The following is an 18,322-nucleotide window of genomic DNA, read 5'->3' as shown; positions in this document are numbered from 1 at the left end:
TCACTCTCCTGCCACATGGACCTTCTTTGTTTCTTGAACATGACAAGCACTTTCCTGATAAAGGGCCTTTGTCCTTGACAAGATCTGAGCTTGAATTTCCTTTCCACACTTTCTCTCATCATCATGTGTCAACTAAAATGTCATGCCCTCAGAGAAGCCCTCCCTGTCTACCCAGTGGAAACAGATGATCCTTTGTACCTCTTCATCATAGTCCTATCTCAGCACTTTTCCTGCATCTTTCATACCATTCGTCACAATTTGAAATTAATTCTGCTTATTTGTTCACTCGTTTCCTATCTTTCCTTAGCTAGAGAGGAAGCTCCATAAGGTCAAACCACAGCTCTCTTGTCCATGGTTTTATCTTCTGAACTCGAACAGTTCCTGGTACACAGAAAAATTAGTTATGGAAGGTTGGAGTTGGGCAGGGGAGGTGGAAAAGAAACAGGGAGGAAGAGTTGCCCTGGAATTAAATGGAAGCCCATTTGAATACAAACTATTACCTTAAAATGATTATTCCCCAAAGAAATTGAGTTTCTAATAAAAGTGGTGAAAGTTCTGAAGATTGTATTTTTTATGAAATGATGGGCTCTGAAACTATATCAACTATAAATTAAGATATAAGTATATTTCTGTCAAAATAGGCAAGTCAATAAAAAATGCAATCCAAAATCAGATTTTATTTCAAGGCAATGTGCTATAAACACAAAAGTCCTAGATCTGAGTTACACCTTTTATTCTGAACATTTCACTCAATAAAAATCTAATATATTGGGTCCAAGTGATGACACATTCCAAACTAATGAAACTTTCCTGTAGCTTAAATAAACAAATTCAGATCACCGAGTAAAATCAAAGCCAAGTATATTTGCACAACTCAAGAGTGATATGAACGAATTAAAACCTCTAATGGTTTATACTTCACCATTTATAACAAACTTTGAGAGTCTTTTGAGTGATACCTTATTAGACTGAATTTCCAGGACCAAATACTAAAACATATAGAATATCCTCCCGCTACTCACTTGTTAAAAGACTAAGAAATCTGAGATACAAAGGTCTGAGGTGACTCATAACATACCCCAGTCATATAAAGGAGGAGTTCTGTTAAATGATTTTGGGTCAGACCATCCTGATGAACCTTGGGCAAGCTTTCCTCTTTACCATTCCTGTTCTCTACACCTGGAGTCATATTGTGTAGCTAAAAGGAGACAGCTGTTGGTTATCTGCTCATTGTCTTCTCGCATTCCTGCAAACATGTCAAAAACTCTTTGCTGGATCCCCAAAGGCAAACAAGTAGACCCTGGAAGATTCCAGCTTCTGGTGAAAACTGACCCCATCTCTACCATATAAAAGTAGCTGTTACTAGACAGACGCTACAGGGAAAAAGAGCATACAATAAGGTTATGGTTCTCTACCACTTCTATTTTCAACAGTAAATAACAGGACCCAAATCTTTCTCAAATATCTAGATTTTTTTCCTTTGTGAACAAAAGATAAATTATAGTTATAAGTAGGTCATTAGGGGTTAGAGTTTATTAGATTCAACTTCATTTCTTCTCTGCCTTTTAGTTTTCCAGGCTTTTTTTTTTTTTTGGTTGTTAATACCAGAAGATATATGGGCTCTTCAGCCAACCATTCATCAACATTTATTTAGCATCAGTCTTGCATTTTCACTGTCATTGCTGTTTGATAGGTTATAAATGAATGATAAAATTCAAGTCAACTTCTTCTGTTAAGCTTTATACTACACTTAGAATGAACGAATGAATGTTTGAATGTATGTTTGAATGCCTGTCTGAAGGAAGCCGATTCTTATTTTTCTGTTTAAAACTCAGCTACGTTGAAGGTGACTTTTAGAAATGCAGTAAAAAGAGTCCACACACACTGTTTTAAATTTTTATTTGCTTACAAAAGAGAATGGAAACAGGTTTGCAAAAACTTATCTGCATGTACAACGTAAGCCATGTAGATAAGGAGGGCAAGCCTTGGAACACCACTGGATAAACTGTTCATCAAAACTAGATCTGTTTGCATCGGAACCGGTGGAAAGTCATTATTATACATGGCAAAAACCACTGCAAAACGAAATCTATTTTTCATAGCACCAGATTAAGAAAGGTTCTATTGTAACATGTCCTTGGACAGCAGTGAAAGCAGCTATCAAGTGATCTCAGAGTTGGATACATCAATTGACAAAGAGGTAGTTTCTCCCTTTTTTCTTTTCAGCAAGGTTACAGGGGACAGGAATCAATGGCATCATCTTTGAATCTCTTTAAATTCCTGTTCTGCTAGGACCCCCTGTCCCTCGAATACAATCACATCTGTTTTGTTGCATTTTAGGACTCGAGATCATCTAACACAGAAAAGTTTCCGTAGTTCAACTTTTTGGCCAAATTTTCTCCGAGAACTCCTCTCTGGAAAAACCAGTGATCTGGCATGTCATTAAAGCAACCAAGAAAAATCAATCCTATGGCATCATAGATGGAGGGTTTTTTAAAAAATGTAATTCTTTTTGTCAATAATAACAATATCCAAGGAAGAGATTTAGGCTGATGAAACAAGCCCCTAGAAGGTAGTATACAAACCACATTATGACATTCTTCTTGAACAAGTGCCCATAAGAGTTCTTGCAGTTGGTCTTCCAATTTCTCGTGAGGCGATCAGATCCCAGAGCCCCACAATTCCATCGCTTCCAGCTCGTCTTGGACAGGAGTGAATTCCGGCTGATCAGGATGGGGAGCTAGAGAGGAAGAGCGGGGTGGGGACTTGATAGGACCCAGAAACCAAAAATTGATCATCTCCCCTCACAGAGATGTAGATTTGATCATTAAACTAGAGAGATAGCCTGCTTGGGTAGAAAGCAGTAGCTCCCTTCACCCACTACACCTCTGGTTCCTTCCCCAGGAGGTTTCAGATGATTAGTTAATGAAGGAAGAGACAGATACATGACAGACGTTGTTAGAAAACTAGAATCACAGCCATCTGATTAAATATTATGTGTTTTATTTACAAAAGGAACCTTGAAAAATCAGCAGAATTATGAAAAATAAATTTTAAAAATCGATCTCATGTTAGAAGTCCATCACCAGGGGGCAGTAGGAAGGGGAGGTGATCAGAAGAAGAATGGAGAGCAGGGTGATCAGAAAGAAAGATGCCCATCAATCTTGTGTGGGTACAGGATAGAGGAGAAGGCTCATGTAAGTAACTTTATTACTGAGCATTCATTCAGGGGAGTTTGGCATAACTTCTTGGTACACAACCATATTCCTCTATCCAAGCTCATATAGAGCAATCTGTTTGTAATACAATTGACCCATGTGATTTGCTTAAATTCCAGTAGTATTGACATTGTGTGGTGGGAGCAGAGATGTTATAGTGGGCAGATAGGGAAGCAGGTAAGGCAGGGAAGCAGAGTGCCCATTGTTAGGGGCAAGGGCTGGGTGGTGGTGGTCAACAAGACAGTTCTGTATCCAGAGCCAATTTCCCAGGCCAATGTCCTCAGAGTGGAGGAATTCCACTTCAGTGCTGGTAATCATTGTAAGGGATCAGATCTTAGTAAAGGACAGAGAGATTTGAGGAAATAGGGAGGGAAGAGATGGACAGAGAAAAACACATCAGCAAAACTCTGACCAGTTCCTCTGGCAAATAAGGTTAAATTTCTCCTAAAGCAGAAAATTTAAATTTATTGACTAATAAGCTCATTGCCTCAAAGCAGTCTCTGAACCTTCCTCTTGATGCTTCCAAGAACGACTATGTCAGAAAATGTCTCATTGCACAATCCGCCAGCATGCAGACTGCAGATGTTTATAGGGAGCATAATCTTTTCAGAATCGCAATCCAGTAGTTAGTAATGAGGCAAGGACAGCATGGCCACTTATGTTTCTTCTGAAAATTATCTTTGGTCATCCATGCATGGGGTGGGCAGGATGTCACCCCAAAGAATCTCGGGGATCCCAGTTATGGGGAACTTCTAAGTTTGAAGTTTCCCGCAAATAAGAGTAAATTTTACAGGACACCATGGCCATACCACAGCAATAACATAGCATGAGGGGCCCAAAAGAACGTTCAAACATGTCCCCCAATGACCAAATATGAGCTCAGAGGCCAACTCTGTGTGAACTGCCATTTGGAAGCAAGGGAGACTTAGCTGTGCTGTTGTTTTGAACTTCCGGTATTTTAAAGAGTTAACCTCTAGAGAGTCATATGCACTTTATAGAAGATGCCTCTGGAAGTTCAAGCTCTGCTTCCCTCCCATATTTGGTCTATTTTTCATAGCACCCCTTCACCGCTATGGCACAAATTATAGTAAAACATTGGTTAAAGCCCACAAGAGGCTGGCACTTACCTCCCACCCCGTAGGCTGAACATGAAGAGGGGTCGCAGTATCCAGGCTGGCCGGAAGGACCTTGTGGTCCAGGCACCCCCAGGTGACCTGGTGGACCCCTTGGTCCAGGAGAGCCAGGGGGCCCTGGGCTTCCTGACCGACTCTCCCCTGCAGGTCCTAAAAAGCACCCACAATGAAAACAGTTGGTCTTTTATGACAATAGGGTGAGTTTTGAGACCACCAAGAAGTAAACTACTCTTACGAGAAGCAACCTTACACATCTCAACAATTAGAGCAACCTGCCTCTCTCTACTCATTGAGTGCTTCTCCCTAAACTGGATTCCCTAGACAGAAGAACATACTGGAATCACACATTATCCTGGAGGACAACCCTTTTAATCAGCTCAGAAAACTAGAAAACAAAATCTATTCTTTTCTAGCACCTCTTGGATATTAAAGGAGAATGAACATAGCACTCTCAACCTTGTTTTCTCTGTGGAGCTCCTGTTTCCCAATATGAATCCAATGTATGGGTGTGCATGCATGTGTGCGTGCACACACACACACACACACACACACACACACACACACACACACGAACACTCTCAAGCTCAACCTCATCATCTGTACTGGTTTATGGCCCCAGATAATTGAAGTAAATTAGTCTGAGTCTGAAAGAAATTATTCTACATGAGAAAAAGATAAAGTCTACAACTGGACCCAACATTCTAAGCCAAAACGTCTTTAGGCTAGCTTATATTAATTGAGAACTTAGATTGTGTGAAAATGGGGATTAAAATTTTTGTGAAATTAAAAAGATTGTTAGGTTGGGTTTTTTCGTTTTTGGTTTTCATTTGTTTTTATGTTTGTTGGTGTGTGGTTTTTTTTAAAATACATATATATATATATATTTTATTTCAGAGAAGAAGGAAAAGGGAGAGAGATAGAAACATCCATGATGAGAGAGAATCATGGGTCGGCTGCCTCCTGCAAGTCCCCCACTGGGGATCAAGCTCACAACCCGGGCATGTGGCCTTAACCGGAATTGAACCTGGGACCTTTCAGTTCGCAGGCCAACGCTCTAGCCACTGAGCCAAACCAGGCAGGGCTCTTTGTTGGTTTTTATAGCTGGATTCAAAAAGTAGTTAAGAACCATTCTCCAACTAGAAATGAAATTCTTTAACTTCAAACCAAAATGTAAATGAGAAATGTATTTGAAAAGTGTTGTGGCTCTCCGATACATTCAGTCTCATTTCATCAACATCCACCCAGCGTCCATTCTGGGCATCTCATGATGCTGAGTCAGTTATATGATCTCAAATTACAGGAATTTTTACATTTGAAATGAATCTATTGCATTAGGCATCTCTCCTAGAAAAAGTCTTTTCCAAAATAATTATTAGGTTGGAAAGAAAAGTCTATAAAGCATTTGATTCCATGTGGCTAAGACTGAGATTGCAAATATCCAATAGAATTGCAAACTTAGAATTCTAATAATGACTCTGATCGTCCGAAGACCATTATGAAAGCTCCTAGTAATGTACACAAACCTCAAAACTTCACCCAAAATTCACTCAGTGAGATGAGCATGGTGGCAGGAACTACCAGTGCCCATTAAACATCCACGTGTTCCTCTAGATCTCGAGCCTCCCCTGCAGGACAGTTGGAGCTGAGCAACTAGTTCCAGCCAATGAAATGTGACAAGTGACTTATGTCCTTCTGCATTTAGAACTGTGAGACCTGAGATGCTTCCTTTATCTTTCTCCTGGGGCCTTTTGTTCCAAATGGGGGGGCGGGGGGAACCACCATACATCAAGCTTTGTGTCATGAGTATGATATTAACCTCTGTAGTGTCAATCCACTAAGCATTTGTTACTACAGCATAGCCTAGCCTATCCTAACCAATAAGATTCCAGAATATGCTGTAACTTTGAGAGCTTGTATTAGTAGACAAATTGGCCTCCTAACAAAATGAACACGACATACAGCCATTGCAGTTAGGTACAAGGATGTAATATGACCATGTTCCTCACCTGTGATATCCAGGGAATAGAAAGATTTAGGATTTTCAATTTCAATTTTCTGTTAGGTAGGAATATTTACCTGCTGGCCCAGGGGGTCCTCTGGGACCTTGGCTTCCAACACCTGGATTTCCTTTTTCTCCTTTGATACCAGTTAGACCTGGAGAGAGAGAGAGAGAGAGAGAGAGAGAGAGAGAGAGAGAGAGAGAGAGAGAGAGAGAGAGAGGGGCATTCTTTTTAAAAATAAAATCAAAATGAAATCCATGTAGTTCATTTTTCTGGGTTTCAAAAGGGCCTCTCTAATGAAGACAATGATATGGGATAATTTGGGCTATGGTTACTATTGGACTTTTATATTAAAGTCTGACACTGGTGACTTTTGTACAACCACATATAGAGGCTGGTTCTGTTTCTGAGCCTGCAGTCTGTATTTGCAAAACTGCAAGGTTATCTTCCTCCTTCATGCTGACGTGGTCCGGCCTGCCAGGAGCTGGCCTCTGTCTTTGCACGCACCAGGCCAGCCGATGTGTGGCACTCCACAAATAACACAATAGAAGTCACAAGTGCACATGTCTAACATTTTCCTTTTGGTCCACCCTGTAAAGGATCTGCAAAAGGCATGAATTATAATTAGGCAGCAAAGTTCTGAAGAGCGTGAGTTTCCATTAAAAACTTGGAAGCTTCGGGAAAGCCTGTGTTTGATTTGGCTGATTCAGCCCCATAAAATCCTAAACCTATTCATGTGTCTTTTCCACAGAACAGACTTCTTATTCCAAATAATTTATGGTGCTACTAATAAACTATACATTTTCTCAGGCAAACACACACACACACAAACACACACACACACACACACACACACACACACACACACAAAACCCATAAAGAAACATATACACCTCATTGTCTAAGTAGGTTCTATCACCAGACTGGTGGGCAGGTGAGAGCATGCTGTATTCAGCCCCAACCAGTTGCATCAGACGGGGGTCTGGGTTACCCTGACTCATGTTGCAGATGATCTCTGGTGTCTGTTTTTCAGGTGCAACAATGCTTTGAAATAGCAAACTGCAAAACCACATCTCTATGTAATTACACTTAACAGAGAAACTGGGTGATTCGTCAAAGCTCAGAAGGGAACATAAGTCAATGAAAATAACCAATCTGATAGGTGGCAGGCATGCAAGTAATTTAAAGTGTTTAAGACTAATAATAAAAGAGGACACTTATTTAAAAAAATAAAAATAATAAAATAATAATAAAATAAAATGCTTAAGACTACAACCTTTTTTTTTCTTACTAAATGCAGCAGGTATTCACTGTAGACAAACTAGAAAACAAAACAAGAAAGAACCCTAGCCCTTGAAAACAATCACTTTTAACATCTTTGCTTATAACTTCCAGAAAGAAGCCTGTTCATATAGTATTCACTCTGGAAATAGTTGACAACAACAACAAAAAGCCACTGACACTTCTTTCTACACGGTATGCACAAGAATAACAACTGCACACGATTGTCCCTTGATTGGAAGCTTTGGTGACTGCTGTGTTCCTTGTGACCACTTCTTGGGGTCAAGGTATCCTGTCATATTTTTAAAAGTCCTTCTTCCTTGTTAGTGGTCCTCAGGGGTACTCCACCATGACTGGGCTTCCCCAACACCCAGGCCTATTGCATGTGGCCTTAGTGGTGTTATCTGAGCTCAAAAAAGACCAGCCCAGCAGAAAGAGGGCAGGGCGCTGACTGGTGAGCCTATGTTCTTCTGTTTCTGGGCTGATTCTTCTCTTAGGAGCTGATAGGAAGAGAGTGATTTCTCAAAAGAAAAATGCCATCCAATCTGTGTCATACAAAGCACACGACTTACTCGGACTAGTCAACATTTAATGCTCGATTGCCAATCAAGTTGTTCAGTCAGAAAACTACTCTGAGTATGTCTACTGGGTATTACCCAATTAACTAAACTAGTAACTAATCGGTTAATAATTGCAGTGAGTCCTTTTTAGCTGGTGGGTGCTCCCTCACTCACTTGTGAATGCGTGTGCCCTGATGTGCATCTGAGAATAGAGCAGAAACTGCCTTGTCTGTTAGAATCGGAGCCACTTTCCCCAGAGGGAGCCACACATTTTTAAAGAATTAGAACACAATCAAACACACCAATGACTAATGCAGGCTGCTCATGATTAACTGCGGGTGACTCAGAGGCCTGCCGTGACCTATGGTTCTCAGGGATCAACGTTAACAGCAGGGCTTCTCGGTGATTATTCTCCACAAGCAGAAGACGCAGTGATTGGGCTGAATAGGACATCCAGGAAAGTACTCTCAGGAACACCCCCCTGATAAGAGCTTCCTGACTTAGCCTTTGTTCACTCATAAGGAAAGCAAGAGGTGGGGAAGACTGGGGAGTAGGAAGTCCAGTTGTTTTAATTTTCTATGTTATGTAGATAAAAACCAAGTGGAATTTGATAGTATCTGTAATACAAATCGAGAAAGGAAGAGCCTCACAAAAACATTCCAGCCCTTGAAAAGGCCCTAAAAGTAAATTCTAAGAATACAATTTGATATCATCAGAGAATTTTATATGTTGTTAGCCTTCAAGTTATGATCCAACTAGATGTAGGCTAATATATAAATATCTGTCCCTGTGTCCACTGAAGGATTATCCATATCCATGATAACTGGACCTGGTTATAAATCTTTTTTTAAAGGAAAAAAAAAGGTTAAAAATCAATATTTAAGTACCTAAGATGAGGATTGAAATTAAAAGCTAAGTTTACAGATTGAAGATCTCTAAAAACAGATCTGGATATATTTTGATAAGCCTTGTAGGCCTTGATTAAAAGGAGGGAAATGGAATGTCCTAGAATGTCAGCCTGTGACTGTCCATGAGGTGACAGAGGGCAGTGGAGTGAGGGCATAGTCATTCTTTACAGACAAAATGTAGTCATCACCCATAAGGACTTCCCTAAAATATCTCCTTGTGAGGACCCAAGGTGGGGCCACTTGGTGCTGAGAGGCGGTCACCAGAGCTAAGGGCCAGCGTTCTTTCCACAAGGCAATGGAACCCCCAAGTGCACAGGATATTTCCTCCTTTTGACACTCCCTTCTCACCTTGGTTGTCTCCATAAATACTCCTCATTCTTCAAGACCCAACTCAAAGCTTCTCCACAATCCTAACAGGCAGAATCATAAAGGAGTCAAGAGGGCAAGAATTGCCCGGCCAGCGTGGCTCAGTGGTTGAGCGTCGACCTATGAACCTAGAGGTCACGGTTCAATTCCTGGTCAGGGCACAGGCCCAGGTTGTGGGCTTGATCCCCAGTGTGGGGCAGACAGCTGATCAACGATTCTCTCTCATCATTAATGTTTCTATCTCTCTCTCCCTCTCCCTTCCTCTCTGAAATCAATAATATATATATTTGAGCAAGGATTATCTATCTAGCTTTTCACTTCTATGGAGCCTTCCACATAGTGTGTCACTAATATACAGGGTGTCCTGAAAAAGGTACACATACACACACACACACACACACACACACACACACACACACACAACTTTTTAACAGCTGATAGTTCAATTTTGAAAATGAAATGTATTTTAATAACACTGTCTTTGTAATTATTCAAAGTATGTGCATACATTTCTGGAGCACCCTATATAGTGAGTGAACAAATGAACAAATGAACAAATGAATGAATGAATGAGTGAATGAATGAATGGAGTTCTTTGCTTCCATATTATCACTGCCTCCAATTATCCCATTGCATTGCTTGTTCTTGTGTTCTAGTCTGAAACTATGAGACTGTTGACTGCAAGAATCATCCCCTATTTATTGTGGTAGTGTCAGATACCAAGCCAAGTCTCACACATAGTAAGAAAATGCCTATAAAACACCGGAAGGCTAATTGAATGACCGAATGAAACTGACTTAAATGCAAGCATGACCCTGAAGGATCAACAAACAAAATTCCTTCAGCTGGAGCTTCACTTTTATTTTCCTGTGCCTGGCTTATGTGAACACTGCTTTTTCTAACAAGTTTCTTGCGTGGCAATATGAACTACTAGTGTCTCTTAGAGATGAGTATGATGGACTCCAATTAGCTTTCACTATCTGCCATTTTAAAAAAATGAACAGAGCTGATATAAAAGATCTAATTTATCAAAATGTGATTTAGCTAATATCCTTAGTTTTCTGTGAAGTTACCAAAAATATTTAGGATAATTAGAGAAGTCTTTTCTATTATGCATCCATCCTTTTATTTATTTATTTTTAATGACAACTTTTAAGAGCTATTCTTTTAGATCTTACTCTCTTATTAAAATCTTAATATCTTATTCTTATTTCATTTTTAAAATTTTTAAAAAATAGATTTTTACTTTTTTAGAACAGTTTTAGGTTCATATAAATATTAAGTGGAAAGTCTAGAGCGTTCCCATAGGCCCCCCGTCGCTACACTTGCATAGCCTCCCCCATTATTAACATGCCTCACCAGAGTGGTAAGTTTGACATATTTCTTCCTCCTTTAGAGTCACATTAGAAATGATTTCAGGGCTACCTGGTTCTCCCTTACCCCTAACCTAACACTGACCCTCTAATATTTTCTTTCACTGGTTTACTAAGTCGGAAACCTGTTTGTTTCAGTTCTTCATTGTATTCCCAGTTTCAGGCACACATCAGGCACTCAAAGATATGTCAAACAAATGGATGGATGAATGAAATTCAAAGTCTGATTGCAGACCTTGACAAACCAAAGATGTGGCTGGTTGGTGTACCAGCTATGCTTCTAAATGACCTTATTAAGTTTTGAATGCTAGATGTTTATGTATGAACTCATTTAGTCTTAGCAGAAAACAAGAGGGCAGGCTCAAATTAACCCAAAAAGAGGGCTGGAATACAGAGGTTAAGTCACTCATCTTTAGTTAGTAACACAGCCAAGATTTCAACCCAGGTAGGTGCTGAAGCCTGTGCACACAACCCAACCACTGTGCCCCCTGCCTCCCTCTCTCCACCCCACGCTGGCTCTCTAGGCTGTGTTTTCAGTCTTGTTTGCTATAGCTGCGGCTTTCTGAACTGCATGCGGATACAGTCTGCACGTTTTCTCTGGCCCGACATCAGCCTTGTGGTTATCAAGTTTCCGCAGCTTACTTCCTTGGGTGTATACATTTGACCTCAGCTCTGAGCAAGCCTTGAGGTTGATTTGAGGAGGATTTATCCTGCTCGCACTGACTACATGTCCAGGGTCTAGCCCTTGGTTGTTGGTTTCCCTTTCTTTTTTTTTTTTTTAACTCCGTGTAGGAAGATTTTACCAATTTGCCCCTTGACCACACCAAGCACTCCAGGCTGGAGTCTCATGCTCCTCCATGGAGCCCGGTCACTCCCACATAATCAGACATTCTGAGCAACTCCCAGGATTTGTGCTCAGGCAGCTATGCAAGGCCTGGTTAATGCTTTCATTATCATTCTACCAAAAAGTCACAGAAACTGTGAGACAAGGCGTTAGCTGTGTTATTATATAGTCTGTTGCCTGGGAAATGCTGGTGATGAATTACAAGTAGACTGCTTTTTATTCAACGTATGTTGGAATGCCTACTAGGTGCAAGGTACTGGACAGGGTCCCTCGCTACAATGGCAGATTCACTGGACTCAATTCAACCAGTACTTTTTGTACTTATCCAGGCTCTGCCATCTATCCCTCTTTGGCTGCGGATCAGTGCCAGCATGAACAGGCTCCATGTTTTGGGTTAAGGTGGCCAAGGCTGGAAAATACATGGTTGCTGTAAAAGTGAGCAAACTTTGCAAACTGTTGCTAAGGGTCCCACCTCCTATTGCCTTTTTCATAAAACAAGTGACCATCTAGTATGCCTCTATACTCTAGGGCTCAGCCAGGGAAACATCAACCATTCTAGATCTTTCAAGCAAAGGGAATTTAACATAGGGACTTGGTCACATTAGCAATAGAAGAATCGAGCAATCAAATAAGGATGATGAGGCAACCCAGACATTAGCAACAGCAGGAAGGCACTATCAGCAGTAGGAGTGCATGGGCGATAGGAAGAAGGGTGTGACTAGAGCCCAATGCCTAGGGCCTTCTGGTAGGATCAAGAATGACAGTGAGACATTGTCCAGTGGAAGCAGGAGCCACACAGGGGCTGTAGCCACAAATGAAGTCACAAAGGAAGTGGGGTGAGGTTGATGGGAGAAATATCCTGACTTTCCCCTTTTCCAGTGCCTCCCATTGGCTGAGGCGGTCCTGGAACAGCAGGCTAGGAAGTTTGAAAACAGTGATGCACAGAAAAAAGGAGAGAGAAGGGCAAACTGCCCAGTCCAGTCCCGATATCAGGCACTGAGAATTTGGGAGTGTTTGCCTATAGCAAACAAGACTGAAAACACAGCCTAGAGAGCCAGCGTGGGGTGGAGAGAGGGAGGCAGGGGGCACAGTGGTTGGGTTGTGTGCACAGGCTTCAGCACCTATCTGGGTTGAAATGCACCCTCCGTGTCTGTGGCAGGTCACTATTTCACAGGGGAAACAGACAAATGAGTAGCTATAATGTAGTGTGAGGGTAGCTGCAAAATATGAGAGCACAGAACTGAGGCATCGGTAGGGAATTGTAGATGGCTTTCCAGTATAGCTGACCCATGATATGAAAGTCTTGAAGAACAGGGATTAGCCACGTAAAAAGGGGGCAAATAGAAGCACATGTGCAAAGGTTTGCCTGGGGAACCAGTTGGGTATGGCTTTGGCAGCTGCAAGGTGGGTAGTGGTAGAATAAGAGGCCAGGTTAGGCCTCCTTATGACAAGCTATGTGCATCACACCAACGAGTTTGGATATGGCCCCTCTTCTAATACCTGCTACCTAATTTTTTTTGTTTGTTCCTGACTTTATACAGCTTTCCTTAAAGAAGAACTCCGAACTGGTTAAGCTTCAGGCCCCACTAAGCTCAGATCTGCCCCTGCTGGGTGCAACCAAGCAGTACAATGCGTTATTGTGAAGATTAACACCACCAATAAACACAGAAAAGCCAGAGGAAATGTGCTGAATCATATTTCTACCTAGTGGGCTATCCAGTGGTCAAAGGAACCTACTAACCAGATCAAGATCAAGACGACAGAATAGGTTACACTTTAGGTTTTTGCACCATAGTAATGTAGGTAGGAGGTCCTTTGGTCTTTTGACCACAGACATCTAAATCGGACACACTGACATTTGGGCAGTGAGGGGAGGAAGTGCAGCAGGAAGGAGGGAAACGAAGGCGGGAGAATAGAAGCTTTAAAGGGAGAAGGAGAGAGGAAAGGAGACGATGAGTGCAGGGCTCATCCGTGCACACCAAACCTGTGCATCTGTTTGCAGTGTGACTGCTCGTAATTACTGGTACATCAACAATTGCAGTGTAATGGGAAAATGCGGTGATTGGAGCCATGTGCCTGGGGACAGAGAAGCCCAGATGAGGAAGATCTTACTCAGTCTAATTCAGCTGGAAGAAAGCAGAGTAGCAACAACAAATACACTGGCCAAACAAATAAAACATTGCGAGGAAGCAGTGGTCTGGCAGAGGTGACTCTTGAAATAAATTTTGAAGCTTGAGTATGAATGAGTCAGAGGAAGAAAGCGGGTTCTGGGGAGTGGGAAGAGCATGGGACAATCCAAGAAGAGATATAAAAACAGGACACAACGGGGTTAGCGTTGAGTGTGGTAGGAAAGGAAAAGGCATGTATAAAGAACGTTGGTAAACTGAATTAATGGTCTAAATTCTTTACTACTTTGCAATAGAATTATACACCCATTCCCATTCTATGGACTCATGCATTTCCCTACTCATAGATTTAGGGTTGGCCAAGTGATTTGCTTTTGCTAGTGAGGTATTAGTGGCAAAGACAAGAACAGAGGTGTGAGATATGATTGAGAAGTTGGGTTGCTCTGTTTTGTTTTAGCCATTGTCACAAGGAGAATGGGGAGCGATCCCCTACTCCAGCCAGGGCCCCAGTAGAGCAGAGCTGTCCCACCTCCCACAGACAAGTGATGAGAACTAATATTTATTGTTGTATGTTACTGAGATGTTTGCGGTTTGTTGTTATGCAGCAAAAGCTGAGCACTGTGCCATTCAGTTTGGCTAGAGCAAAGGGCACATACTTGACGTGAAGCTGATTAGAAAATATGAACCAGGGCCACACAAAGATATCTTACTGAAATGACATAAACCTTGAGGGCTATTTCTAGCACAACGCCCACTACCCCAGACAGTGACTGAAGTCCAATGTGAGGAAGCTGTTAAGACCTTCTACACAGACCTTCCAATTAAGGGTTTCAAAAAATTGTTAAGCTACAGAAACAATGACATTAGCTTTCATGGCAAAAAGAAGATAAAATACTGATTACAGCTTTTTGTTATTGTAATAGTCATATTCTACTAAGTACAGAAGGTGGGGACACAATTTGATGGTAATTTTAGTTTGTCAATTGCTTCTTAAAAGTCATTCTTTGTGTTTATTTGGAAAATTATCTTATCCTGACTACAATTAGTTCCAGGAGCATGCATACAGAAACAGTCTACAATAACATGCTTTCAGTAGGTGCTACTCTTTCAAGGTCCTTCAATCTCATCTTACATTTCCCTCTAAAAAGCTACATCTGGTATTTGAATAATTTAAAGGAGTTGGGAGAGAAAAATACCCATTTAAATAGTGAAAACAGGTGGACACAGAGTGAGCCAACCCTTCACAGGTGTCCTAGGAGCCAGACTGCTTGGAAATCATTCTTAGGAATGAAAGCAATTGCCCTGTCCCACCACAAGGCCAGAAACCTTGATTCAATCTGGAAGAGTGTGATTAAATACATAGTCACAAATACTGTGATATTTCCTCTCTTCGAAATGGATAGCCTAATTCTCCTCCACGTGAGTGTGGCTGGGCTTAGTGACTCCCTCCTAGTAGAATATGCTAAAAGTAAAAGCTTGTGACTTCTGAGATCAGTCAAAAAAGGCATTGCGGCCCACCTGCGTGGCTCAGTGGTTGAGGGTCAACCTATGAACTAGGCAATCATGGTTTGGTGCCTGGTCAGGGCACATCCCCAGTTGCAGGCTCCCTCTCCCTCCCTCTCTGAAATCAATAAAAATATATTTATATAGAAAAAAAGGCATTGTGAACTCCTCCCTGCTGTCTCTCTTGGATCACTGGCTCTGAGGAAAGCAGCCATCATATTTCGAGACCACTCAAGCACCCTGTGGAGGGACCCAGCCCTCTCAGGCTCAATGTGAGTGGAGCAGTCAGGGAGGGCCCAAGGCTCCTGCCAATAGCACTGTGAGTGAGGCATCTTGGAAACAGGTCTGCCAGATCCAGTCCAGCCTTCAGATGACTGTAGGCCTGGCTAACGTCTTGACTTTGAACTCACGAAAGACTCTGAGCCAGAACCATCCAGCTAAACTACTTGTGAGTCCCTAACCCACAAAAACCATCATCATATATCTTTGTTTTCTTTAAGTGCTAAGATTTAGGATAATTTGTTACATAATCATAGATCACTAATACATAGAGCTTCTCTCTGCAACCATGATGAATGTAGAGTTCCTTTGTAGTAAGAATAAAAAAGCCTCTACAAAATAAAAGATGATACAAAGAGGAGTACTCGTTGTCTTAAAAGTTACCGTATGTTAGAAAAACATAATCCATCAAACCTTCAGGGAAAGGTCTTGTTCCAAAGGCGATTCAAAATGGACTTCACCAGATCATTATCGGGTGAGAAAAGAGAAAACTCTATCTTTGTCTGGACTTCATCTCAGGAGATGAGAGGCAGGGGGTGGGGAAGCAGGGGAGGAAGAAGGCAAACATGTATTTCAGCACATTTTTAACAGCAATGAAAAGATGATGTCTCATGCAACACATTATCAACCATAACACAACATCACAGGGAAGACTTGTAAATATTTAAGGAACAACCAGCAAATTATTATGAGAGCTCCACCAGCCCTCTTCCTTTAATCAAGTTAATCTGTCCTATAAAGATAATTTTTCCAGAAATTAATCCAGGATCCAAGGGTCATTAAGAAGTTTCACAGATGCTTACCATCGAGGCATTCCTGGCTCACAACTGCTATGCTCTAATTCTGAACTTGTGACCAACGTTTTCTGCCAAATGTATCGTCAGTGCCAACAGCTCTTTTCAACCACGGGAATATGGAACGTAAGAACATTAGTTCTCTCTCTCAGCTCTGAATGAATCTGGGACCCAGTTTTCTCTCTAGACTTCTCAGCCTTCTTGACTTACAGCAAGCCATGGTATGAGCATGAGAGATGCAGGGTTAGCTTTAGTGTGTGCAGCCTTTCTCTGCCTTAACTGCCATTTCTGTGTCTCTGAAAGGGCTTGTCATTGACTTACGGCGACCAGACTAGGGCTGATTCCTTTCCGACCTGTGGTGGGAAAGGCTTGAGAGAAATAATTTTTCAACTTTTAAGTCCTTCAGGTATTTTATCCTCAAAGAACAATAAAAAATGTTTTGATCACGTTCATATTTATCCAACAGATCACCTGGCTTCATCTCCAGGGAGGTCATCTGCCAGGTAGTGGATGCCCACAGCTATCCAAATACAGCAGAACAGAGTTCACAAGGAGCTTGCAAATAGCACAACCACAGTCTACTGTGACACTCTGATAAGCTCAGCTGTTCACATTTTTAAAAATATATCTTATTTCAGAGAGGAAGGAAGAGGGAGAGAGAGAAAGAAACATCAATGATGAGAGAGAGTCATAATTGAATGCCCCCCACTGGGGATCGAGCCTGTAACCCAGTATGTGCCCTGACTGGGAATCGAACCATGATTTCCTGGTTCATAGGTCAATGCTCAACCACTGAGCCATGCTGGCTGGGCTATTCACATGTTTTGAAATGTAGTTATTAGAAGACAACAGCATTCTCCAGATGCTGCACAGTTCTGACTTCTCATCTGTGACACATCCACTAAGCAATGATTCAAAGGTAGCAACAGGGCAGAATGGAGCAAGCACAGATACTCTGGAATCACACAGATCTAGATTCAAATCTGGGGCCCCTGTTGTTCAGGTACGTGACCATGGACAATTGACAATCAGTTGAGCCTCAGTTTCTTCACCTAAAAATGGGACAAATATTGATCTTATTAGACTTTTATAAGCATTAATAATGTGCTAAGCAACTGGTAGTTTATCAAATAGTTGCTTGATAAATGCTAGCACCCTTTTCTATCAAAGGCCACGTGATGTCTTCCTCTAAATTCAGTTCGCATTTATCTTCTCCCAGCTCATACATTCAGAAACGCTTCATATCCTCTATCCAAACCACAATATTGGCAGATACATTTGGTGCCTAAAAGGGAAAGCCACGATTATAATATTATCTCACACACTGCCAAGACAAAAGTCTTGCATAAACTCTGTGCTCAGTAAATGTTTGCTGATTTATTGTTCAAAATAAACCAGATATGAATCCCAGCTGTTATGGATATACAACTTAAACATGAAAATCTTTAAATGGATGATTCCTCTTACACATTATTTTGGGGTTGTTGGCCTATAAAACCCCAACCTTAAACCCCACACCCCTCAGTTGGTGATCAAATAAAATCACCTTCCCTCAGGCTTAAAGGGTATCTCACTTTCTGTGTTACTCTCATCCTCAATGTATTTGTGAAATTCAGGATTTTGCTTGTCTACTGTACCCTTTAGGAGCATACATATCTACTAGTGGCCCAGTGCACAGATTCATGCACATTCTCCAGGGGTGTGTCACCAAGAACCACCACTGCCAAGTCACTACAGCTCATCAGTAAACCAGATTTGGGGTGACAGTGCCCCTGCAACAACATAACCCATAGCCAAAGGTGGAATCGTGCGGCCCCTCGAGGAATCCGGCTCCCTCCTCTCTGGTTCCAGGGTGCATCACTGCCAAGTCACTGCAACTCAGCAGCTCCTGTGTTGAGCGTCTGCCCCTGGTTGTCAGTGTGTGTTATATGTACTGG

General features: G+C 41.6%; 1 protein-coding gene across 4 annotated transcripts in view; it reads right to left on the bottom strand.

Moving 5' to 3' along the window:
* Positions 1-1,557: 1,557 nt before the first annotated feature.
* The window catches only part of COL14A1 (collagen type XIV alpha 1 chain), a 180,081-nt gene continuing 163,316 nt past the window's right edge, over positions 1,558-18,322 (bottom strand). For 3 of the 4 annotated variants that reach the window (XM_036338169.1, XM_036338168.1, XM_036338170.1), the window contains 3 exons: positions 6,428-6,505; positions 4,346-4,501; positions 1,558-2,740 (listed from right to left, as the gene is read on the bottom strand). In XM_036338169.1, coding sequence (XP_036194062.1) covers positions 2,661-2,740; positions 4,346-4,501; positions 6,428-6,505 — 314 coding nt within the window. In that variant the 3' untranslated portion in view covers positions 1,558-2,660. Of the gene's footprint in view, positions 2,741-2,981; positions 3,552-4,345; positions 4,502-6,427; positions 6,506-18,322 lie in introns of those variants that run through there. The other variant, XM_036338171.1, reaches the window with a different exon arrangement.

Source organism: Myotis myotis, unplaced genomic scaffold (genome assembly GCF_014108235.1).
Source record: "Myotis myotis isolate mMyoMyo1 unplaced genomic scaffold, mMyoMyo1.p scaffold_m19_p_16, whole genome shotgun sequence".
NCBI lineage: Eukaryota > Metazoa > Chordata > Mammalia > Chiroptera > Vespertilionidae > Myotis > Myotis myotis.
The sequence above is the reverse complement of the archived record's forward strand: the minus strand, read 5'-3'. Positions and strand labels throughout refer to the sequence as shown.